This window comes from Calypte anna, chromosome 1 (genome assembly GCF_003957555.1).
Source record: "Calypte anna isolate BGI_N300 chromosome 1, bCalAnn1_v1.p, whole genome shotgun sequence".
NCBI classification, from domain to species: Eukaryota; Metazoa; Chordata; class Aves; order Apodiformes; family Trochilidae; genus Calypte; species Calypte anna.
The window spans coordinates 22,755,157-22,782,349 of record NC_044244.1 but is presented as its reverse complement, the minus strand read 5'-3'; the positions used below and the strand labels follow the sequence as shown (position 1 = coordinate 22,782,349).

The following is a 27,193-nucleotide window of genomic DNA, read 5'->3' as shown; positions in this document are numbered from 1 at the left end:
GCCCTATTCCAGTGCTCTCTACTCTTCCCTAACCACCTCTGTACATATTCCAAAGCCATGGAAGTTTTCATTTTTACATGCTTTACCAGCAAATAAACAGATTATGTTAATTTTATTTACTAATATACTACAAAACACAAGATATAGTTATCTACATTGTGTAGTAGGTACTTTCCAGACATCTCTAAGGGCTTAGATGTAAAAGTCATAAATCAAGACATTATCCACCAAGTTTTCCAACAGGGAGGACAGTTTAGCTGCCAACATGATCTGGAAACATGAGCCAATACTGATAAAAACATTGTTGAAATATTCAAGACCAAGGAAGATAATTAGCCAGAGAAAATAGCTGCAGCATTTGTTAAGAGAAAAAGGTTTGCACACCGTTCCACAGAAGTTTGCACTCCCACCACCATCCATCAAGCTCAAAGAGGAAACATTAATTCCTCCTCAGCTGGGAGTGTCTTTTTCATGTCAATGAAGTTATAGCTATATCCTCCTATAGACAATCTCCTAAGAAAGGAACAGACCTTTATGAGGGAATGGGTGATTACAGATTTATGGATCATAACAGTTTAAAAAAGATAAATGCAAGCTTTAAGAAACTGGGTTGCATGTTCTGAAAAGGAACAGAATGGACCAGGAAGAACGTAAAAAAAACATCTGAGAGCTGTCAACTTTAAATTTGTAAAAAAGTGATTATTGATTTTCAGTAAAGATTTGGATGGCATATGACAGGCTATCTAGACAGATAGCTAAGCATATGGACATCTATGGAACCAGTTTTCAGCCAAGTCTATGGAGGATGCATTAGAACTTGTTTGTAAGGCTGAAAAGGACAATTGCAGGAGCAGCGAGGAGCAATTAAAGTGTTTTTAAGCTGGTATTAAGATAACCAGGAATGTAATGGAGTATCTCAAGATGAGCACATTCTTTTGCCATTTTTTTTTTTTCACCTCCGGGAAGGAGCCTGGCCTTACAGAAGTAAAACTAAAGAGGATTTCCTCAATAAAAAGTCCCTCAGCTATGACCAAAATGAGTTTAGGGGGGGACTTCAACCCTTCTCACCCTTACACAGGCCAGTCCCTCAACACTTACGGTAGCAGTGTTATTTCTTTATTTCCTCACCTGAAGTTATCCACCTGTCCTCTACTTTATTAATGCACTCATTCTTGAAAAACACTCAGGCTGCAGAAAATCCTAACAGTTAAGAGACATAACAAATGTACTGAGCATTTAGCAGTCATGTCAGTGGATGAAGGAACTAAATGCCCCAGTAAGACATCTGGAAAGCAAAACATGCAGAGCGATGGGAAGCTTTTTCCAAACCAGCACTCAGGATACTAAAGCTGTAAAAGTCTCTGCTGTTTCCAGGGGGTTTAAAAAAAAAAAAAAAAAAAAAAAAAAAGTTTTATTAGGAAAGATGCAGAGGGGATATCAAGGTACAGACCCCCTTCAGCTTAAGAAGCCCATTATCCACAGAAAGCAACACTAGCACAGCAATCAAGTGCTGTGGTTTACAATGAAAAAGTCTTTGGTGGCTGGGATCCCAAATGGGTTTTCCCCAACTCCTTGCAGAGAACAAAGTTACAACTTTATTGTGGTCTGCCCTTCTCCTTTTCATAGTTGTACCTGTCATGAGGCAGACATACCCCCAGCCTCTCTTTCCTTCTCTCACCCCTCTGTTCTCAAAAAGTGTGTAAGATGCTGCAAAGGGTCCCATCATCATATGTAGGAAAATACACATCCTGGAGCTTTGTCACACAGGTACTTTGGCACAAAGCTACCTGTACAACATGCCCTCATCTTCACAGCAACTTCTACAAGCTGTGGGAGAGACCAGGGAGGCTTGAAAAGCGACCACTGTGCTTGGAACTCAAAGGAGATCACACAGAATATCAGGAAATTTTGTTTCTTAAGAGTAAGTATCAGGAAGTTCACCTCAACAGGGGCATCTGGTAACCAACCCACTCAAGGCAGAGGAGATGGCACAGCTGGATCTTGTGGCAAGTCCAGGATAATGGACAAGAACAAGGAGATCCCATTTGCATGCCCACTCCAGTATGAGAATAACATACTTGAAGAGAGTCTTATTAAATATGAAAGGAAACAGAGCGATTGTATGGACTGTCTCTCTGTTAGAAAATAACAGATTTCCAGCAAAATCAATTATCAAATTATTTAAGGAATTACAACAATAATCCTACCATTTTATTGCCTTAAAAATCCATTGCTTAAAATGTTTGTGGCAGGTGCAACTTTAAGGGGTTAAAAGTCATAATATATTTACTAAATTTAGATTAGTGAAAAAAATGCACAGATTTAAAAGATACAAGGGTTAAAAGGGGTCTACCTTTAGTCTTATTTCCTCTATTTTTTTGTAGAGGAAATGTGAACTTTTTCATTTGATGAAAGATGAAAATAAATATTCAGCATTTAAAACCCAAAGAAAGAAAACAAGAGTAGCAGAGGGGAACTAATAACGCAGACAAACGTTTTCCTTCTCTTAAGCCAAGTACCTTAAAAATTATTCTGATATTATTCTGGATAGCACCATAACCAATACTGGTATATACACCAAAACCAACTATTTCTGTGCAAATTCCAGGACTTCATTTTCCATAACTTATACTTCGTAACATTAGGGTATTTTCCAGTTGATAGAAAGAGGGGTGTTTATTTTGATGAAAAAAATATACATCATTTTGACATGTCCTCCTACACATGAAAATCCAAAAGATGTAACAAAAGCAATTTCACTGTATAAGGTGCATTTATTGCTGTTCTACATTAAACTTGTGGGAAAACCACATTATTTAACATGCTAGTTAAACATACAGAACAACTCAGAATCCAGTCTTATTCTGGTGTCACAGGTTATTTATTTGACTTACAACATAATTCCCAATATTGCTTGAAAATTTTAGTGCAAGACATTCAATTTGTCTCAGGGGACATAACAATAATAGTATTTTGAGTACCATTGTGTTGAACTCACACTGTGGGTTCCTGAAAAATCCTTTGTGGCTTTTGCCCCTTGGTACTCCCTAGAAGTTTTTGAAGATTATGCAAGAACTCCTTACATAAAGCTCCAAGAGATTACCCCCAATTCTGTGTCAGCCCTTATTTTGTGAATACTGACAGTGTTAGTTACACCATACTAACACCTGGTTTCAGCAAAAGTTCAAGCTGGCCTTACTTTAAAGAAAAAGAAGTTTCCTAAGAAAGCAATGTTTTCTGACAGCTCTGATAACAAGCTAAAGTAGAGTAAGGCCACTTCGACTTGGTCATTTTTTTTACCATCAAAAAAAAAACTGATGAAGGAAACATTGCCAGTTGAATCAAAATGTTACACACTTCATAACCCAAGATTCAATACTTTCTCTTTACCTATTCCTGTAAGAACAAATAGCCTCAGCTCAACTTGGAGGTAACATAGGTGGTAAAGATGCACAACTGTGTACTCTGAAAAAACTCTCACTGGAAGCAGACTGTTTTTAACAGGACCTTTGTGGTGGGAAAGTCACTCTTGTTGTTAAAACTAAAAGCTGAAGTTAAGTTTTTCCTATGTGACTAGCCACTGCAGCTGAACAGGCAGATGTAAAACTGATGGTTCAGTACAAAAATTGCAGTAGAAAGTGATGAAGTTAGCCACAGTACTCCTGCTTAACATTTCAAGGCTCTTTTACAAAGTAAACATTACCTTCAAGCTAAATACAAATCCTTCCAAGCTGCTTTTAAATATCACAAACACTCTTTATATTTACTTCTGCTCTTCCCCTAATAAAAAATTATTTACATTGTGCTTAACATGGCGTATCTGTGTTACACTACTATCTGTGTATTCTTCCTGTGCTTTGATGGGGAACTACAAAATCAGTTTCTGGAGCACTTGGTATTAGAATAACCAAACAGCTTTAATAAAAACTGATGCTGCCATTAAAAAGGCAGAGAATAAAAAAAATTAAAGCTCTTTATTAACTTATTACTAAAATCTACAATATTCCACAATGGTTACATACTCACAGCAACATTACGCTGTTAAGAGGACAGTACAACATTTGTCAGGATCCATTTATTATCCACATATGTAATTTATTAGCCAGTTGACCTACAAGGTATTAATTACCACAGGCAAACTAAATACTGTGCTTTTAAGAAACCTGCATAGGAATGATTTTTTTCTTTTATTTTGAACTTATTTACAAAAAGGACTTCTAGGTGTGTTAGCAATAAATAATCCCAATATTCAAAATGTCAGTGCTCATGCACACACCGACAAGATGGCTGCATGCTTTAAAAAGATAATTTACAGTATAGTCTCCTTCATAGCCCTCTCCCTAGTAATAGCAGAAAGTGCATTTTCTTCCAAATTTTGTCCTTTCATTTTGTTAGTCTTGCTTTTGAGGGATACAGCCTTCCATCTCAACAACTTCTGGCCAGCCTTCATACTTATTTGTGTCCTTGTTGTTCTTTATATGCTAGAAACAGAAAACATTAATCTACCATTAATGCAAAGTCATTTTTATCTTGTTGCTTTAACTCACAGCTTTAAAGGATATTTTATTTACTTATCTTCAGGCCATAGACAAAGAGAAGACATCACTATTAGTCACTTGTGGTTTGCATCAAATATAACAATCACTCAGCATTCACCACTTAACTTGCTCAGATAAGTGCATGCTAAGAACAGTTAAACCATACTGGGAAAACTTTTCATAAATTTATAATGGGCATTTATTTAGGGAGACAAGCAAGAAGACCACCAACCACCAAACATCGAATTTTAACAGTTAAAGTATGGCAACATAATCTATTTCACAAAATTTGCTATGGCAGCAGTAATTTTTGCCAGAATAGCACAGTAAAAAGCTGGGAACACCAATACCTTAACTACTGATCTGTCAGAGTTCTACCATTGTTAATGCATCTAAAATACAAGTGATAGGCTGGAAGTTTTCAGTTCTTCACTTTAATTAGATTTATTCAAAAGATAAATTACCTAGTCATCAGGATACTAAGATCTTTTTTATTTGTGAATCACAAAAGAATCTTTTGTATTTAAAAATGGGAGGCTAGTCAAGTAATAAAATTGAAAAGAAGATTGTGTACCACTATTGCACTGGATACCCATCTCAAACAAATGCATAGTATTTATAAAACAGAATAATAGGATGGTCTGGGTTGGAGGGGACCTCAAAGATCAACTAGTTCCAACTCCCCTGCTATGGGCAGTGACACTTTCCACTAGACCAGGTGGCTCAAAGCTCCATCCAACCTGGCCTTGAACACTATGGAGGGGGCATCCACAGCTTCTCTAGGCAAAATGCTGCATCTTCAATAATGTAAGCAGTTAAACCCAGTAAATTACAAAATCACGTACCTGTTCAAATGGACTTTTAGTCTTAATGCCTTTTCCACCACAGAAGACCCAGTTGTCTCTGAAGCCAAGGTTAGTGATAGATGTGCTTCCTAATTCAGATATCAGTTTCCGTGCTTCTTCATTAAGCCTTGAGCAAAACAGAAATGTTCAGAATGTGAATAAAATATACATCCTTGGAGCTCTCATCGTTCAGGGACCATTAAGTTTTAATCTGATTAAATACAGTTTTAGTCAATATTGGACAAGATCTTACAAAATCAGGTGAGTATAGCTCTGAAATCACCTGATCTAACAAGCTCTGCTCTTTAATATTATAGTCTCAAGGAACCAGCACACAAACCTGTCGGTACATCACAAAAGCTAAGAACCTTCTCCTGTGAGAATTTATACAGAGATCTCAAGTAATGTTAACAATTCTCCAAGCAACTTAAAATGTCAACCTTTAAAGTAAACATAGTTTTGCAGGCTCAATCTGAAGTCTAGATAAATCAAAAACTACTTTAGATTAGAAGAATGACCTAAATATATGAAAGAAGACGTCTGCTTAAAAATTTAGAATGCTGCCTCAGAGCAAAGTTCGGTGCCTGTGGGTCCAAGCATGATAGTTTAAGTACGGAAGGAAAACAGTTCTGTAGGATAAGTTATTGTTCCAAAACCTTCAAATAACAGCTCATAATTTCTTCCTTTCAGTTACTATATTTGTCTGATTATTAAAGAACACATGCAACTTCTTATTATTACTACTTATTGAGATACAGCTCACTTCAGCTAAAATTAAGTAAATGGTTAAGTATTTTGAAGGTTATCTGCACAACCCACTCTCAAAGTTTCTAAAGCATTAGGGTAATTTACTATTTTTATTTAAATATTTCTTTTAAACATCCTGGTTCTTCAAAAATTTGTTTTCAAAAACTAGAATTATGATTACCATCAGTGACCTGGTGGTGACCTGCAGCTAATAATTTTATATCACTAATAAATAGCAGTTCCTGATTGTCAGTGTGAATGGACCCAATTTACTTTCTTGTTTACCTGATATTGTATCTACAGACAAGCTTTCAAAGACATCAGCTGTGACATGATTACTGAAACAAACTAACTGTGTGTGGTATCTAAAACAAAGAAGAAACTACTTTGGTTTTTATATCTTAAAACAAAGAAGAAATAAAAAAAAGAGCAAAGAGAAGAAAAGTAATAAAATGAGTAAAACAACAGACAAGGGATTTCAGCCTTGGCATAAAGAAACTTTAAATCACTTTATGAAAAAAAGCAATGGATCTACACACTGCAAAGCTAGGACTCTATCATTAGAAAGCTGCTCTTGTATCAAAAATACAGACAAATTGTGTGTAACAAACTGAACTAAAAGAGAAAAAAAAATACTACAGAACACATTAGGAAAAAAAATAACAAGAAAATGGAAAAAAAAATATTAATTTTCAATACGAAAAGCACTCCTTTGGATAGGGTGGTTTAAATGAGGAGTATATTACCATACAAATTCTACATTAATTTTTATTACATACTAAAGATGACTGAAGATGGGAAGGCTGGAAGACAACACTTCAAAATAAATAAAACCTCTTAGGCTTTACTGATAAATTGTACAGGTTTAGGGTGGAATTGTTCTACACACCGAGGCCAATAGTATCAGGCACACACGGGTAACCTCTCAGCTTTCAAAGGAAAGATGCAGGCCAGGCCTTTTGGAAATGTGTCTCTGAACCCTTGTAACCACCCAGCTCTGTCTTAAGAGTTGTGTTGGATGGATCAGAACAGCTTCCACCAGGGCATATTCTCTGCCGTGTTCCTGTGCCTGGACATACCTGAATTTACTAACATAAAGCAGAATGAGCTATCAGCAATGAAAGGGCAAGGGGGGCAAGAAGGGCGAGGGGGGCAACTCAACAATTGATTTCCCGCTTTTTTTAGACTTTCAAACAACACCTGGGATATTTCTGCTAAAGGGTCTCATCTAATACCAGATTTATTGTTTCTGTGTTGTTAGGATAACAAAAGTACATATCTGACATTCCTCTATGTAAATTTATACAGAGAACATGGTTGGTTATAATTTGATCCTCAGATCAGCATTATAAAACTAACTGAAATCAGTTTCAAATCCATCAACTCAGAAGAACAAAATTTTATCAAAAGTGACTGTGTGATAAATAATGTTTTGGTTTTTAGTAAACAGCATTTGTATGTTTAAGCAATATTTACTGTGTAAATCAATGGCATACTTTGTTGCACCATCATCATATGTTCCCATCAACACTATTGTTCCATCCTGGATGGACTTCAGAAACTCAATAAATGGTGCCACATCTGTGGGGAAAAAAAAAAAAAAAGAACACAAAACTGTTTATTAACAAGCAACCATTCCATATTTAAACACCTGAAATGCCTTCCTGAAAAGGAAAGTCCTCTTAAGAATATTTCTAAATGTATTTGTAAGACATATAAACATATATAAACACATATAAACACATTTATAAATGTAGTTATACATTTATAAAAGATGCTAAGTTAGAGAAATATAAAATGCACCACAGAGAACTCTTCCATTTTACAGAAACACTTAATCTGTACTATGCAAAGATACAACTATGAATGGGAACTACTCAGGAAAACAAGCACATTTGATTAACCATTTCATTCTGTCCCACCCCAACTATTTGTGTTTCTTTGAGGTTGTGCTCCCCCCACAATTCCAAACGGCGAGGTGAAGCACTCCCTGTTACCTTAAACCACCACAGAAAATGAAGCCTGAATTAGTGGGGGGAAAAAAAGTAAAAAAAAAAAACCAAAACCAAACCCAAAATCAACCAAAACAAGAAAAAAAACCCTCAAAACCAGTATTACAGTTATTTCTCATGCACCAGCTAGGGTAATTGCACCTACCTCCTCCCCACATGTCGAAAAATTTAGTGTCCAGTGGTTCTCCTGTTTTACCTGGAGAAAAAGAAGTATTTGCTGTCATCAAAAAGCCAAAAAGTTATATTACAGCCAACATGCCCAACTCCTCTTAATGACTGAGAGAAAGTGATGCACAAAACACCATATAAATCATCTAATCCTAATGGTCTTATCTTTTCTGAAGATTGCTCCTTACACATCACAGGAACTTGTGAAAATGCATAGGAAAAGGCAAGAGAAGATGTGTGGGAGAGAAGATGCAAGCTTATTTTATTTCAAGTGGAATATAAAAATACAGCTTAAAAAACCAAGGAGAATTCACTTCTGATATTTACCTTTTAAAATTATTTTTGTAAATAACAGATAGTACAGTTATAGGTTGTCTCTAGTGCCACACAGAAAATAAGACCAAAAGTACACCCTGTTTTGTTATGAACTGGAAATTCATAGCTGATTTAAATACACAGAACAAAGAGATGAAGGAAGGGGTTATTACAGTATATTCATTAGCATTTTATTTTATATTTTTCCTATGCTGTCTACAAAGACAGTATTTGATGGGAAATAAATCTCTTAATACACACATTAATTTATACTTTGGAAAATGAGTAGAAAGACTGGTAGGCATTTAATAAAAAGCCAGGGAGTCAGGGTTTGAAAATATTAAGCCAATTTAGGAAGACAAAACAGGACTGGGCAACTATTGTTCAAGTACTGCTCCAGATGATGTAAACCTGAGTAGAATCCGAAAATAGTATTAATTTATACTGCAGTGAAATAACAAAGTGCTCAATGATACAAGAAATTGCTTCCTACACATAAAGGACAAATGTGCCAGTATTGACATTCAGTTCAGCTTATAAGGTGACACAAAGTAAATCTGTTTAGTTTTAATTAAAGCTAAGAATCCTCTACACGATTATGTAATATGATGTATTTAAGGGCCAGATGTAGAGATACAGAATAATCAAATATATTGATTTCAAGCTAGGAACTAATGCACTGGTCTTCCTTTGCAATAACAATAGTTAAATAAGTGTCATTGAAAAGAGAGCAACAGAAGAATTTAGTTTTCAAAGTTCTATTAGTGGCAACACACAAAGTCAAAAGAAGTAGCATGCATCTCACACCTTTTTCTAGTTTATATGCAATGGGAATTCTGATCTATCACTGAGACAGTCCCCACAGCACTCCACATTACCATTTTACTACACATTATTAGAAACAAAAATGCAGATTTTTTCTAATTTCTAACTAAAAGGTACAAGTGCCAAGACCTGACATTATCTCAGTATAAACATGTTGAATACTTCCTTTTCTCCTCCTGCTTGCTTTTCACCATCCTTTAGAATCTCACCTGAAATTTCAGAAAATTTAAAAATGAAGACGATCTGCTCACTTACAGTCACTTACCATTGACCAAGGCCACATTTATTCCTCTGCCAACATTATTTTTAACTCCACTCATTAACCTGAAACAAAATGAACAATTACATTTTTAGTAGGATAATTATCTGATTTGAAATCTCTCATTTTTAAATGGGATCAATACAATTATAAGAGATATATAGCTGAAAAACCACATATTTTGCTTAAATTAAGCAAAAATCTCAAAAGCCTGCCCCTGCTTCCCTGTCTTGGGATTATGCAGAATACAAAGTATTAAAAAAAAAAAAACAAAACAAAACCCAAAAAACAAGCCACATTTTGCAGAAGTGGCTTGACTAAAAAAGATTTAATGAAGTGGAAAAAAGTTTTTTCAGAGCTGCTATAATATACATTCTTTAGAAAGCTTGTGCACTAGCTGAGACACTACAGGCTGTAATGTGGCAGCCTTCTCACAGGAGGGCAGTGGTTCATCAGTTTTAGAATCCTTCAACAATTTACAATCAACAATCTATCAAGGCTTTTTAAAGAGAAATCAAATGTCTTATGAACAAAGAAGGAGATAATAGAACATTAGTCAAGTTATCTGGTGGACATTTAAATATTCCTCCTCAGAAGTAATTGAGAAAGATATTTTCCAAGGCAAACTGGACACAAGACTCTGCTAGCTGTGCACTAGTATGAAAACAATAGAGAACTTCTTGCCAGCAACTACTTTCTTTTCAGCACTTTCTTCAGTGAAATATCCAGTAGAGGATCTATTATTCTTTTGGTGGGGTCAGGAATAGCAACCCCTTCTTAATTAGAATGGTAAGCAAAACATTAAAAACAAAACAAGAAAAAAACCCAAACCCTACAATCCTGAAGTTAAAATATTACTTGCACTCCCACAACTTTTAATCAGAGATTCACCCTAAGTGCTCACAGATCCTAAGCTTCCTAGCAACCGGAATGAGAAGCTGGCAAGTTTCATAACACCAACAAAAATATCATGCAGACAGATTAGGTAAGACTGCCCAAGGTCAGGAGGTGAATCAATGGTAAGAATGGAAAGCAGAACCTAGCAGCTTTTAGTTAGTAAGTGCCAACTGTGAGCTCCTGCTGGCTTTGCTCCCCAGCCACACGGTGATGCTCCATGGCAAACACCTAAACAAGGGAGCTTCTGCCAAATCGGCCTCAGTGAAGAATGGCTTGGAATTTGAGTAGTGCTCATGTTTCTTCTACTACTAGTGCAAAGTGGAGACACGACTGTGTTTAGTTATCAGGAAAAAAAGCAGGGAAAAAATTGCAATTTCACTACACATTCATTGCTAGAGGTAATGCAAAAAAATACAGGCTTCTCTTTAAGATCATGTAAGACTAATCTCAGTTTTACTTTAGAGAGTAAAGGAATGGAAAATGTAAACCAATACTTTTTATTAGCTTACAAAATAATTATCCTATTAACAACATTACATGGGCTTCACTGTTCACAGTGAAGCTGCCATTTGCTCTAGAGTTGATTAGCACTGCTTGCTGGATGTGCCATCTGAAACACTTTGTGTGGCTGAGAAATAGCTAAACTGGAGCAGTTTAACCTCAAATGGAAGGCAAAGGCTTGTAAGTCTGACTGATACAGAAAAAAACTCTCAAACAACGCTAACATCCTCTCTTTTCTGACAGGTGACATATAAAAATGAGTGAATAGATGTTATATGAAGCTGCACACTCTGGGTGACAACAAGCAAGAACAGCCTAAGAGCAAAGTAAGAAAGAATCTAAAAATAAATAGTAATGATCTCATTATGGAGATTATGAAAAGACATTCAGTCAAATACTCTAGGAACAGTATTATCAATAATACTTTCTTTAAAAAATACAGTTATTAGAAATACAGAACTTAAAACCAAACTGTTCCTTTCCTCATTTCACAATTATTTCAAGTTTATTACTTTAATTACCATCAACAAAATCTACAAAGGATCATTTACATTACCAATTTTTTGTGTGAAGTGATCCCAGACAGCAGATGAAAAAGGTAATTACATACAACAGGAAAAATACTTACACATTATCTTCTACACAAATTTTAGGTCCAACTACATTCGCTGCTCCACTTGCCATTTTGAATGCAAAATGCTTTTCAGGACAAGCTTTTGAGATCCCACATTTGTATCTTGGAGGTTTCGTAGCTTTCAATAGGACATAAAATAGAATTTTAGAGGCAACACCACAGCTAGACTAACAGAGAAATATGAGTTTGCTTTCTGAAAGAATTAAAGAAAAAAGTGGACACCAACAGTGTATCATCTGCAGCTTTGCAACATCTTAAAATAATTTAGGTTCTTGCAGTAACTCATTATTCTATACTTGTTCTCTCCCCTGTGCTTGCTTTAGCACTGCCATCAATAGTCACAAGACAAAACCACAAGTAAATCACGGGTAAGAAACAGAATTTACAAGAAATCTAGGAAAATCAGGAAAAGAGGAAAATTGTTCTCTGATTGCATTTAAAGAGTAATTAAAGCTTTCCTCATTATGAAAATTCAACAGTTTTTCTGTTATTAGCGCAGGCAAGTCACAGCAGTAACACATGCATATGAACACTCACAGCGTGCAGCTGCATCCAGTGCTGATCTAGCTAAAATGCAAAAAGAAAGTTTTACAAAATGTTACTATTAAACTGTCATTTGCTATAAAATATCCCATAAATATAAAACCCTTCTGTACCCTTTAAAAACAGGTTGGTTGAAGTATCAAATACATCTGAACATGATGTTCCAATTTAAACATTACACTTTACACGGTAGAGGAATGAAAGGGATGAAGAACTACATTTAGAAGCACTGTCTTGATTTATGACTGTCCAATTAACACAAAGATCCATGGAGATACAAACAAACCAGGGACCTCTGGAGGTGTGGGCTCTGAAGTGAAATGAATTCCCTTCTTCCAGCTTCACCAGGATGGGGTTCTTTCACCTAACACTGAAAGCCTACAACTCAGATGCATCTGAACCCACCAGTTCATGACTTTTTTGGGAGAGGAAGAGACACAAGTGACCTCAATATGCACATATCTACAACACATCTGTAACACCTGAAGACACCTGTGTCCCTGCAACAGTTATTAAAGATGCCTCTGGCAACTGGTTCAGATCTTGGCTCACACTGTAGTAACCTAGAGTTAAATAACATGAACCCCACATATATACCTGTAATTGTTTGGGGGTTTTTCTGTAATGAGAACCCCCTTTAAAGATAAATTTGCTTCAAAATACACTCTTTAATTCTAAGTCACCTCAGCTCCTAATCCTTTTCTGTGTAGAACCTAGACCTACCTGAAATGTTTTGATTACTGCATGTTTAATTGTACATGGTAGTGTACCTGTGCAAGCAAAAAAGCCCACTCAAAACATAACATTCTAAATTGCCTGAGCAGAAAAATGGCAGAATACAGATTTCTAAAACATCATTCAAGTTGCCTGGTTTACAACAGCAGACTAAGACCAGTAAACAGTAAAATTTCACATACTTGATAGGCAAAGAATCAAACTTATTGAAATAGTAGGTTAAAATAACACACATTATATTATACATGCCTTATATTACACATTATATACAGTAACAAACGCATTAACACATAAAAAAATTAAAATTCTCAAGTAAAAACCAAAGACAAGCTTAAAGCAAAATGAAGGATATTGTTGATTATGGCTCAAGTAAATATTAACAGATGTTCAGAAAAACAAAGCTCATCACTTACCAAATATGTGTCCTAAGTTTGCATCCATTTTTATTTCAAAGACTTGAGATATGACATAAAATGTCAATAAAAATATTGCTATGACTACTACCAACTTCGCAGCACCTATTCAGAAACAGAAAAATTTTTAAAAATTAGCTGCAAATGATAACATTAAGATTCCCAAAATTAACTACGTAAGAAATGTTCATCAGACTACATTAACTCAGAAACTCAGATTAACCATAGTTTGTGGACTCATTAAATGGAAGTAATCTGCAAGAAATGGACTTGATAATGTAAGATGCAACCAAGCCAGTCCATCAGGTTATTATACCAAATACAAACCCTTCTCTCAGCTTTCTCCAGCTTTACGCTTGTCTGATACCACAGTGCACCAACTTGGCTCAACAGCCAGGAGAAAGCAGACTGGAAATCCTGCTTAGAAAAATGAGCTAAGCTTATCTAGCTGGCTGCTGTCCAAAGGAGAAATTCCCACCTGCCCTCATTCCAGCTCCCTGCTCTGAGCCATGTGTAACCATCTCCTTACTGCTCACCCACAGTCTCTTCCTTCCCCCCCTCCCCTCAAATTTAGCTACCTCTATTTTAATGTATGGCCAAGGATGAGAGAATGAGAATCTATACATATAATATAGATTGGCTGCTTTCATCAGTCAGGTCTGAGCATTACATTAAAAAAAAGCACAAAACCCAACCAACCAACCAAAGCCTCCTCACCTCCTTTTCAGCAGATTTCACAAAGCTACTCTGAAGGCTCAGAGAATCTATTTTCAAATTCATAAAGTAGTAATACCTCTCCCCCTTTCCCTTTTAATATGTGGAAGTCTCAAGTAGCTTTAACTTTTTACAAGCCTAATATTCTCCAGTGCTGAGCAGGCCCTCAGTCCCCCTGGAGCTACCTCTCAGAGAAGAGATGGAAGCTGAGAAACCACAGCAATTTGTATTTGAAATGGAAACTTGGGTGTACCTGCTACTGCTATGAACCCCACAATTTTTAACAGAATTTTCAATAGATTTTTACAAAATACTCTACTTTTGCCTTACTGTAAAACACTAACTGACTGAGAGAGAACTTAGCTGAGGAGGCATCTCATCCTCATCCTGCCTTCTTGTCTCACCTCAGTATGTCACACTGTTTGGAAGAAGCAACTCTACAGTACCTACAGTATGCTTCTGTTCCTTAGATTGTCAGCCAAGGATTCTGAAATTCTTCAGAAAAAAAAAACCCCAAACTTATGTACTCCTGCAAATCTCAGGCTGCTGCTGTGATGTTAAAATAGACAAATTACTCAGCCTTCAGAAGGATGAGAAAAAAAAAAAAAAAAAACTAAGGAAAAAGAAAAGAAAGATGAAGAATAAGAGATGCTACCAGATAATGGAATGTGTCATCTAGCAAGTGACACTTGGAGAGCATGCTGTTTCAGTAGCTAATAGGCAAGATGAGCAGTAACTCAGTATGGGCACTAAACACCCTCTCCACCCTATAACCCAAGTTTCTGAACTGAACTGCAAGTATTACCCCTGAGGGAAGTGCAAGAAATCTCCAAGAAAATTCTCTTGGTGCTAGAAACAAAACCAGCCTGTTTGCTACAGGTTAAACATTCTATAGGAACTGACATATCTTCTTTGTCTGCAGGTTTTAGCAACAAAAATAGTTAGATGGAAGAAAAAAAAAAGAGGCTAGGAAAAGTAATTTCCCAGGTCATTTAGCCATCTTCTAAAAACTGCAGCATTTTCCCCTTCTTTATCAGATTTGCTTTAACAGGTTGCTCCCACTTACACATACTAAGGTTATGAAAACAATCTTAGAAGTAGTGACATAAATGGGAACTCCTTTCACACACCAACCAGGTTAAAGCATAACTCACTTGGAGGTGTCTTTCTCTCCTCAAAGAGCCAACAGTTGCTACTTCTGCAACACAGCACTACACACTACATTTGATAAAAGTGCAATGCATCAGAAACTCAAAACTGCCCAAATCCCACATAGGCTATTCCAATGCAATCAAATATCTAAAACAGTATTTTCTTTACACTTACATTGGGAAAAAACATCTTATTTTTACAACCACTTCACCTTCTGTTAAGTAAAATCAGTTTCTCAAAAGCTGTGCTACAGGAATTTACCTCCATGAAAACGCTTTTTATAGCTTTTAAAATCCCACCATTCAGGAAGTTGCAGACACTGTACTGTAATAGTGGATAACATTTTAGGTGAGGCAGAGGAGAAATTGCTTCAGCATCAATTGGTCATTTCTTTATTCCTTCACTGTCTTACAGAATTAGCAGCCAAATTCATGGCACCTTAACCAGTCACTGCAGATGAGCTGAAGTGCTTTAACCAGCTGCTTACTCTTCGACCATCCCAAATTTCAATCTAAGTTTCATTAAGCATCAATTAAATGGAACAACAATGCCTGCTATGCCCATCAAGTTTCTTTTAAAACCACATTGTCACAGCTTGTTAATGCTGTCTACAGCATTAGTTTCACAAGTGACAGAAGTCTGATTTTATTAGTGTACTTACCTGCTATTCTCATGTTTAGTCTTCAGCCAGCTAATGACACTACTTTGTTAAAAATAGCCACCTAGGGAAAAACAAAACCACATCATTGTAATAATCATAGAATCATCACAGCTGGAAAGGATAATAGCTAAATAAGCACTTTTGTGATGACTTCATAGTAAAAACCCCATAGACTTTCCAGCCAAGAATATTAACGATGATTGTCTTGAATACCTAATTCTCAATGCTCACAGTAAAAGAAGGATTTATGATGGATTTATTGCTTTCATTTGTTACTACATGAAAGAAGAGTTGTAAAAAAACCAATTTAATTTCATCAATCCACTACAAACTTTTTTTCAACTTTCAATCCTTCAATCTGTGACACAGATACATTTATCAGTGCAGTCATTAATGTCCTAATGCTATATGGTAAAAGCCAACAACTCCACATGCATTGCTCCAAAGCCTTAGCAATTTTTGGAAGCAATCCACCATTTGGCAATTTGTCATGGCAAAATATGCTTTGGAGAGAAAACATTTAATTTTGGCCTTCAGGATACTTGCATAAACTGCATTCAATGAAACTGAAAGAAGGTTATTATAATACTTCAATCTATGCATTACAGAATTTCCCAGGAAACAGAAAAGTTCAGGCAGAGCATTCTCATCTTCTCTATTTCTTAGCATCATAATTAAGAAAGAGTCCTCAGTTACTTTCAGAAATACACAAGGCATTTATACAGATAAGTCTGTAAGCAGCATTTCCCTTCTAGGTATATGAAAAAAATCCAATTCCCGATTAGCATTTCACTGCATAACTACTTACATTTAATAAGGCAAAAAAACCCCAATATACTATTATTCTAATCTAAATAACCATCCTACCTCCATCCCAAAAGCTACAGCATCCCTATAACTGCAGTCCTATGCCATGATTTCAAAAACCACCCAAATTGTTATCTTTGGAAATTATTTGAAGAACTGTTATTGTTAGAAATCAGGAAATGCAAATAATTTGGAGAAGATCACCAAAACTTCCACAAAGTAGTCATGGTCTATGCTACAGAGGAAAAACCGGTATTACATGGACATCCCTCTGCCTTCACTTAGCTGGTATCTAAGTTTAATGACTTGTGTTCAGATACTCTTTGCTGGAGACACAGTCATAGAATCATAGAATCATAGAATTGGCTGGGTTGGAAGGGACAACTGAGATCATCAAGTCCAACCCTTGGTCCACTACTGCTGCAGTTACTAGACCATGGCACTGAGTGCCACATCCAGTCTCTTTTTAAATATCTCCAGGGATGGAGAATCCACTACTTCCCAGGACACCCCATTCCAATGTCTGATCACCCTCTCGGTAAAGAAATTCTTTCTAATGTCCGACCTAAACCTCCCCTGGCACAACTTAAGACCATGCCCTCTTGTCTTGCTGAGAGTTGCCTAGGAAAAGAGACCAACCCCCACCTGGCTACAACCTCCTTTCAGGGAGTTGTAGAGAGTGATGAAGTCTCCTCTGAGCCTCCTCTTCTTTAGGCTTGAACACCCCCAGCTCCCTCAGCCTCTCCTCATAGGATCTGTGCTCAAGTCCTTTCACCAGCCTGGTTGCCCTCCTTTGGACCTGCTCCAGGACCTCAATCTCCTTCCTGAACTGAGGGGCCCAGAACTGGACACAGTACTCAAGGTGTGGCCTCATCAGTGCTGAGTACAGGGGCAGAATCACTTCCCTGGGTCTGCAGGCCACGCTGTTCCTGAGTCATTGAGCTCTATTGCTTAGTTCTCAAGAAAATGGTCAGCAGAGAAATAAACAGGAAAACCCAAACTGAAGTATAGAAATAAATATTTCTACTCCATAAGGATATGAAAATAAGTATCAACAAAGTTCGAGAAGCAGAAAAATGCTTTTCAATGCTAAGGTTTGTATTATGAGGGAAATCTCATAGTGTATTATTAACATAATATATCCATTATATTTATAGCCACATATATCCATATAGAATAACTTCTTTCATGGAAAGAATAGGATTTATCTGACATAAAAAGGCAAAAAAAATCTGCTAGGGCAGATAAACGTGTTTTATTTCAAAGTCTATGAATAAAATTATTCTAAGAATAATAAATAATTATTCTTCTCCATGCCTGGAAATATGTCAACATTAAAATAAACACTGTCTGAAATCTGAACAACCACAAACTTGTTTCAAGTCGGCACTAGAAAAAGAATTCCTCTTTCTGTCTGACTATAAACAAAAACACATAACAAATTCAAAGCATATGAGCAAGCATATGAACAAAACCTAAGAGAGCAGAAACTAAGAGATCACATCATCCAACCTTGACAGCAGAATGCCTGAACAACTGTGTCCATCCATTTCAGTGATCATTATGTTTAAAATCAACAAATATTCAACAGATAAGATGCATTTTTAAACAACTTGGAAAAAAGTAAAATTACTGTTATACCTCAACTTTAGAGGAACTGAAAAAGTTATGTAGAGATTCTTGCCCTTAATTATGGATTAACAAAAATTGTGTGTTTTGATCTAGAGAATAAGTACAGGAATGCTACAGTATAGGTTTGCACAGCATTTTCCAGGTCCCTTTCCTATCCAATATTATCCATTTGGGTTGGAAGGGACCTGAAAGACCTGAAAGATTCTAGTTCAAATCCCCCATCATGGGCAGGGACATCTCCCACTAGACGAGGCTGGCTCAAAGCCCCATCCAACCTGGCCTTCAACACTTTCAGAGGGGAGGAAGCCATAACTTCCCTGGACAACCTGCACCAGTGTCTCACCACCCTCACAGTGAAGCATTTCTCTCTGATGTCCAACCTAAATCTACCCTCTTCCAGTTCAAAACCATCACCCCTTGAAATATCACTACAAGCCCTTGTGAAAAGCCTGCCCCCAGCTTTCTTGCAGATCCTCTTCAGGTACTGGTAGGACTCAACTGCCTCAGCTTGTTATCTTAGCAGAGATGCTCCAGACCCTCTGATCAGCTTTGTGGCCCTTCTCTGGACTTGCTCCAAAAGCTCTATTTCTACACTATTACACACAAATCTGAACCGAGCTAAGTAATACTAAATCTGTATGAGCCCAAGATGCTTTGAATTAAATTCAGGGGAAAATTTGAATTAAATTTCAAAGGGAAAAGTCCATATATGGTCAAATAATGTTATACCTGGGCTTATCTATACTTACAATCTGTTAATAATGAACAGCATCCAAGTGCACTGTACTAGAATTAGATAAGGTTTCAAAATTACTTAGTAGCACAGAAAAAAAAAAGACTTGAGCTTTTATATTTATTTCTGAGTCATGAGCAGATTAGGACAGTGTTTATTTTCTGCAGCACAAACTGCTTTCCTCAATGATTAGCAGATCCAATTTTTTTCCTGTCAAAGAAAAACTTAAAAAAGCCATTTTACCTTTTCATACCCTGCAAAATGCAGTCAGTGAAACTACATTATGGTTAATCCAGCCCCTGTTAATAGATATTTCAGTCTGGGGTTTTTTGAGTGGTTCAGAGCGGCTGTGGTTTTCAACTCAAAATAACACCATGAATCAGATATGCCAGAGACAGCATTAGCTATTCTTATGTGAGCTCTGGTTTTAAGCTAGTGGTTGTGCCAACCTGAATTACATGCCATGGACCAAACAGCTGAGACAGTCAAAATCATTCAAATTCTAAACTGGACTAGGAATTTAGGCTCCTAATATAATAATTTTATTTAAATACAAGATGCATTTCCTAATGCAAATGATTGTTTTCCCTTCTGATAGATTAGGAACAGTTTTCCAGCATGTTTACAAAATTAATTTAGAAATCAGTGAGTGCCAGATATAGAAAAGAATGACATATTTTAAAAAGTAATTACTGTACTTCAATTTTATTGTATAATCATGCACAATTTGTGTCTTCTGCTAACACATGTGGTGACCCAAGTAGCTGTTTCCTACATGCACCCCTACACAGGTATAAATTCCTGGTAGTTATGGCACAATTCCTCACAGGCAAAAGGTTTGTCCACACAGAACAATTTACAGACTTGCTGATATGTACTTTTTCCCATTTGAGACAAATACTACCATGAAGTATAACTATTAGTTTCTTACCAACAACTGTACCATCTAAATGGTATAAAAATCTTCCATATACATGCAAGATTCAGCTTGGTATTCTGACAGTAGTGACCCAAAGTGTTTGCATGGTAAAATGAGGTTTTATTTTACTGTCACCAACCAAAAATGAAACCCAAAGTTATTCTAAAAATAAAACTAGGTAATTCTGCTACTGTTGCATATCCTGCGTTGCAAATACTGCTATGAGGTTTCACTCATAAAAAAAAAATATACATGAGAAGAAGCATTACTTTTGCCAGAGTGTTTTGACACCCTATGTGCCAAACGTTACCCAAATGATGTTTCAATTTACTGACCATGCAGGCTTTTTGCTAGTGGCATCAGTCCAGGACTTTCACCTTAGGGAACACACAAACTACTCTGTCTCAGAAACAGAAAAATTCTCCTCGGTCCTGGGAAGCAAAAGATAAAAGTACGAAGGCATTCTTCCCACTGAGAATGAAACTTAACCCACATTCCTCTTGCAATTAGAACACAAGAAAACCAAACCAACCAACCAACCAAAAAAACAACACAAACCCAGCCTCCAAACAAAAAAAACCTAAGAAACCAGCAAAAACCATAAGCACCCACTCTAAAGACTCAAGCACCCACTCTGAAGACTCTTACCAAGTATTACATAAAATTTAGTAGTTCATATATTTAAAAATGGGATTTAATTTACAGTCCCTAAAATCCATTTTACTTATACATGATAAAGTAAACTGTACCACTGCTACTTATATACCTATTAAAGAGAATCTTAGCCCTGACATTTCATAGGGTTGGATCAAATCACATAGAGAAATTCACAGAAAATCCTCAAGGACAAATCGCTGAACATCGTTATTCCACTTGCTTTCCAACTTCTTCACAGAGAAGTATATAAATCTCACCACAGAGATTTAATAGAGTTTAACATTTTCTTCTGTCAAATGATGAGCAAATTATTTTGCAACTGAAGCACTCCTGCAATTACCACCTGTTCAGAAGTTCAAAACCACTGATTCATTTTCTGACATGTTTTTTTAAGGAACAAATTACCACCTCGATTTCATAAGCAGCAAAGTCTGATCAGCCTTTCCACAACAAGAAGGCGTAAATAAAGCTTTGAAACACCATTTATCTGAAAGCTCACCATGTCTAAATCTAGGCAGGATGCTGCCAGAATTCAGTAGACATTTCAAATATGCATCAGCTTTCACGTCTTTGCATCAATTTAAAAATACCCAGCCTGTTGTCAGAATAATGCACCACTACCATGCATCTCATCCTGACCCATCCAGCAATAGAAATACCATACAAAAAAGTCATGAGTCTGAAGAACAATTAACATATGTACAATTACCATGACATAATTACATAATAACATAATTACACAGGACCACCACAGAAATTTATCTGTTACAGAAGTTACAGCATGTCTCTTCATACTGGGGCCCATTTTAAATAAAGTTATCAAGCAAACAGAACAGGGATAGAGTATTACTAATACTTACTCTGTAGGTCCAAGTTTACTGCAAGATTACCCATCTGTTCTTCCACACTATTCTTATCCCCAAACATAATCAGATTCTAGAATTCAGTATGAGATCATCCTCTTAGGAGTGATACTCACTTAACTGCACAGACCACCTCCTCAACCTCGCCACAGAACTGCACATCCAGACCACAGACACTGCCAGGCACAGAGCTCCTACATACTTTGCAAGGCAGAGAGGATCAAAGGTAGTGACAGTAGCAAGGTACATCACAACAATGCTGCTGCCAAAAAAATACTATGATACTACCAATCATTGGAGCTTCTTTAACAAAAGCTCAGCATGATCTGAGACGGCCCTGCAGGAGTGTTTTAACTTCTGCTCCATAGCAAAATGGTCTCACCAAGAAGCTGGAATGTGCCTTTGAGTAAAGTACTACCCAGTGACAGCCGCAGCTTAGATCACTGTTGCTATCTCTCCCTCCTCTCACTCTAAGGGATACAGAAGCTCCTGCTCCACCACAAAGCTCCTTCCCAGGACTGAGTGCCACTGGCTGAGGGAAGCACCCTGCAGAGAAAGCCTCGTGTCAGCTCATACAGAGAAAAGGCAGCAGCAGCACAGCAGGCTCAGGATGAAGAGGGTCCATGTTAATCCCAGCAGGACACTACAAAGTAGGATCATCCTGCAGATAGGAGACCACTTCAAGTGACCAACAGCCTCCATGCTACACTCACAACTGCAGTGCTCCTGTGGTACAATCAAGTTACTGCTACTGGTCTACATTAGCACTGGACAAACCATCATTTGAGTGATGAGGTGGAAGATGCTTAGAAACTGAGAGGACAGTCAGCTGCATGATCCTTAACAGCTCTAGAGTAACTCGCTCCTTATTTTTGACAACAAAAGAGACAACAAACTTGCACTCTCTAGATTGGTTTCTGAGCATGATGAACTAAGAACAAAGATCCTTAACCCACCTCCTGTCTGGGTGCAACCTTCCAGTAGCCAGTACAAAACACATAAGCCACCTCCAAGAAAAAAAAAGAAAACTTGGAAAAAATTTAGAGGGACAAAGTATTCTTTTTTTTTTTTATGTATGTATACATACTCTATACTTCAATACTTAGCTAACAATTGGCACGCACCAAACTAAAACCCAACACAGCCATCTTCTGTCCTTTAAGATTTTAAAATCCAAGGATTATCATAGGTGGAAAAAATTAAAGTTATGTGGGATGACAGCACGATATTGCACATCACCACCTGTGGAGAAATTTGCTACATTAAGTACATGCAATCTAATTTGAGGAACAGCATTCCTCCGTGACATAAGGGTGCTTACCATACAGTGATTTTACCACTGAGAGTCTACCCAGTTGACATGAAGACAGTGATATGCAATCACTGTACACTGTAACAACTCCTGATGCCATGCCTCTCTGGATCATGCTGTTGTAAGAGAGATACACAAATCATTACAAAAATCCCTGTAATAGCCTTCTGCCTGAATTGACTCAAATGCAGTTCCAAACCCGTCTGGGCCGACCATCAAACAAACAAAAAGCTAAGGCTGTTCCCTCAATCACTTCACCTGGTACTTGCACGAATATTTGGCCTGAAGGCATAAATAATTGGGAGCAGGTAAGCAGCTTTCCAGAAGCAGTACCTAGTTTATACCAGATTAAATGTTTGTGAAATTATGATTCAACTGATTGATGACACCAGAAGAGACCACAAAAGTCTTTGCTACTAGGATGTGATTTCTTTCTCCTAAGATAAAACTAGAGAGAAGGCAGAAGTGAAGTGTGCAACTTTCTACCATTAAAACGGACTCAACAGTGTACACACTAAATGCAGGTCAGAGTTTACTCCAGCAGCTCCCTCTGTCCTGACAGTCTCCCAAAGCTTCTGCCCCCTCCCACAGTCTCTTCCACACCCCCTTGGCACCAAGCAACAAAAAGGGCTGGAAAAAGCTAAACTGCAGCTCTGTCTGCAAATGAAGAGAGAAACTATTTTTGTACCATAGAAATATAATATTGTATATGGGAAGCAAAAATAGTTAAAGAGCAGTTCAAAAAGAGTAACTAATAATAACTCCCTGTGAAAACTTAAGTGTGACTAGATTTCAGAAAGCTTGGGGATAATAATATTTAATCTTGTCATGTGACTTGGACTACTGAATAGGGATAAGATTTTTAAATTTATGGATGACATCAAGATGCAGATGCAGACAAATGCAAACAAATTAAAGGGTAGCATTAGAACTACAAATTATCCAGAAAAATCTCTTTTTTCTTTTAAGAAAAAAAAAAAAAACCTTAAAGTCCCCTTGGGATCCATGCACACATTAAGAAAAGCCTGAGAAATCTATGTCTGGATTCAAGCTTAGATACAGCATTTTGGACATGGAAGTACGAATCCACAAGCACTTATTTATAGGTTACAGATGCTTTACCATTCATCTAAGTTGAAAGACCTGCTGCTAAGAAATGAGGTTACCAGCAACAATACCAGTTTAAAGTTATTTCCTTACCACCACTCCTCCCTGTTCTCATGTCACTGGACCTCAGGCTTGGATTGCACTAGGAAACATGAAAATGTATAAGACAGGTGAGCTAACCTGCCAGGTTGCCCCAGTTCCATTCAGTATTTCTCCAGTCCATGGTATTTTGCTCACTAAGAAAATCTGAAAGAGAGTTAACATAATTTCTACCAGATTAGCAGACAGCTTTTAGGAGTGTGGGGAGGCAAAGCACAGCAGCATCAGATTGTTAAGATATGCACAGCCATTTCATGAAGTTTCATTGCAAGACTAAGATTTCTGACACCATTGCAGCTTACATTTTTCCTAATGTAACCCTAAAACGTCATGGACAGTCTTGGTCTCAGATCAGTGTAAAACTTGTTGTGCAAAGGGATCCTTCCAAACCATGAATTAATTACTATAGTTCCAGTGCTGCTGACAGATAAATGGTTGTCACCATGTAGTGCAGCTGGCCACTAGCAGAGAGAACACACAGGCTTACAACAATAATGATGCCTTAAATAAGGTAAGCAATTAGGCAGCAACCTGTGGGTACTGTGAGGTAACTTTTGCAACTACTCTGCACTCTCACGGAGTGACAGTCAGGACAGTTCCAAAGAAATGTAAGCAATGGCCTAAAACAGACAAGGTGCATGCTCCATCCCAAAGTGATTAGATGCTATTACATGACAATACCAAGCTATTAGCTGGTGTGGAGCCTACCTGCAGGCTTAAAGCAAGTTACAGAACTTGTTTCACCACACAGGCAACTATGCAAACCAACAGATGACAAAGATTTCTTCATACTTAAAAGAAACCTTGGGGGGAGGAATATGTTCTAATGATGAGAGTCATACTATTAGACAGTCATATTGATTAGTTTCACATGGTTAACATAATAATGTGTTGCACTCTTCATTAACCAGCCATTTCCACTTTTTTTTTTTTTCCCCCCTTCTCCTATTAGTATTAAACGAGTATTTTGGTAAAAGAAGAGGACGTGTTAGCCTTACCACCACAGGCTCTAAACCTGCGTGGCACTACGGGACACACATAATACTGCAAAGAATACTTGGTATATACAAGGATCTTCTCTAAAGTGTGGAATTATTATGGTATCATAATAATGAGCCACGGTATTATTCATAACAACTATGATATTGTATCATAAAAAGAGAGATGGCATCTTATCTCTTTTCAATGTGAAAAAAATGAAGAGCCAAAGAAATGAGATGAGTTACACAGTACTTCTGAAAGAAAAAAAAAGTAACTTAAGATTATTAATAAATAAACAATGTAGAGAATTACTATACGTTTTCCTACTTCTGCAACTCAAGAGGCTAGAAAGCAGAAGAACACACAGCTATTTCTCTGCAAACCCGAACACATAGCACACAATCCTTCCTCATCAGTTCACGATGCTTCTGCCAACACCGTCCATGGCGAAGAACAAACCCACCGAGAAGCGGCACCGTTTCCTGCTGCGCTAGGTCCCTGTTTCAGCAACAGGAGGCTGCCTACAGGGCGCAAACTTCACTGATTTAACTGGACCGGGGGGTGCACACGGCCGAGAGCCGTCACCCCGCACTGCCCCAACCCCGAACCCGGTACGGGCCGGAGAGCAGCCGCCCGCCCCGCACCACCGACGCGATCGGCGTGCTGCCGCCAGGCAGCCCCGAGATCCCTCGCCGGGCCGACGGAGAAGACGAAGGGTGTTCCGAGGGGCCGGGGGTTCCGCCCGCCTCTTCTGCCCCGCACCCAGGGCCCCGGTCCGCATGAACTCTCCCGGAGGCATCTCCAGGGCCGGCAGGGACCCAAGAGCCGCCGGGACCTCGGAGAGAACGGGAGAAGGGCTGGGGGGCTCCACGGAAGTTACACCTCCAGGGGAAGCCGGCAGCGGAGGCGAGAGGGCGGCCAGCACCGAACCGGGGCGAAGAGCCAGCCCCGCGGAGAGGAGAGCGATGCGCGCCCAGGCGGCGGAACCGGCGGCGGGCTCCCGGCGGGAGGGGCCGGGGCCACCCCAGGGAGAGAAGCGCGGCGCCTGCCACCCCCCTCCCCCGCACAGACCCGCAGAGAACGTGAGCCCCTACCTGGGCTGTGCGGCCGCGGGAACGTCGCGCAGTCTCCCCGCCTCCCTTCAGCGGCCCCGCCGCGCGCACTGCCCCGGCCCGCCCGCCGGCGACGGAGCAGGAAGCCGAGGGCGCCGCTGCGGAGGCGGAGGAGGGCGCGGAGGCTGCGCGCCCGCCCCCTACTGGTGGCGGACCGGGGGCAGGGGCGGCACCGCCCCGCCCCGCACAGCACCGCTCCCGCACCTCCCCCCCCCGCTCCCGCGGCCCGTGAGCCGCCCCCCGCCCCCTCCTGTCGCAGCCCCGCGGGACAGTCCCGCTGGGACACGGTCGGGTTCCCCGCTGTCACCGGGTGCGAGACCCGGGTTGGGGCCATGCCCCTTCCGCTGTCTCGCGATCTCTCTGCGGGGCTCCTGCAGTCCCCCGGGGCGTCCCGAGGGGGCTGGGTACAGATCAGCTCAGGCTGTTCTGGACTGCAGCTTTATTGATCATTTAATTAGGGCTGCTACTCGAAAAATCCCCTCCGGGTGCACATCGACAGCTACGCACCCACAGGGGGGCGATGGGGGTGCCAGTTACGCCCCACAGTCAGCTAAATAAAAAAGGCATTTTCGGCTAAAAAAACCCAAAACAAAACAACAAACCCCAATAAACAAAACCCTTTCTGATAGGGAGGAGAGAGATGATCTGTGTTATCGCACAAAAAGAAAAGCTAATCACTTTCTCCATCTTTGATTGTGCTCTGTGGCTGCTGTGTCTTTTTCCTTTTTTAAAAATGTATTTATTTATTTAATTCTTCAGTTTTTTTTAAGCTGATTTTCCTCGAACCCAACTACGAACTGATGTAGGCAGGGAGTTAAGCTGGTAGGACTCTCACCATTTTACTAGTGGAAGAAGATGTTATTGGTCTGAGTCCCTAATCTGGACTACTTCTGGGAAGGGTATAAAAAGTGCTGGGGCAGCAGACAGCCAGATTCAGTCTATTCACTATTGTAAAAATCACACAGGGAACATTTTTTTTCAAAATGTGTGTGACACTTCTCTTAGCAGAGAA

At 38.6% G+C, this 27,193-nt stretch overlaps 1 protein-coding gene across 5 annotated transcripts; it reads right to left on the bottom strand.

Moving 5' to 3' along the window:
* Positions 1-3,898: 3,898 nt before the first annotated feature.
* Positions 3,899-26,291, bottom strand: FAM3C (family with sequence similarity 3 member C). 5 transcript variants are annotated; one of them, XM_030466682.1, is made up of 10 exons: positions 26,164-26,291; positions 15,960-16,020; positions 13,433-13,537; positions 12,279-12,308; positions 11,736-11,859; positions 9,716-9,774; positions 8,288-8,338; positions 7,627-7,711; positions 5,384-5,510; positions 3,899-4,481 (listed from the first exon to the last, which is right to left on the bottom strand). In XM_030466682.1, the coding sequence occupies exons 2-10, from the start codon at positions 15,970-15,972 to the stop codon at positions 4,392-4,394; spliced, it is 684 nt and encodes a 227-aa protein (XP_030322542.1). In that variant the 5' UTR covers positions 15,973-16,020; positions 26,164-26,291; the 3' UTR covers positions 3,899-4,391. The 5 variants fall into 5 exon arrangements, with proteins under 5 accessions (XP_030322542.1, XP_030322551.1, XP_030322557.1 ...); XM_030466691.1 differs by lacking the exon at positions 26,164-26,291 and adding an exon at positions 25,952-26,083; XM_030466697.1 differs by lacking the exon at positions 26,164-26,291 and adding an exon at positions 25,832-25,941.
* Positions 26,292-27,193: the final 902 nt, after the last annotated feature.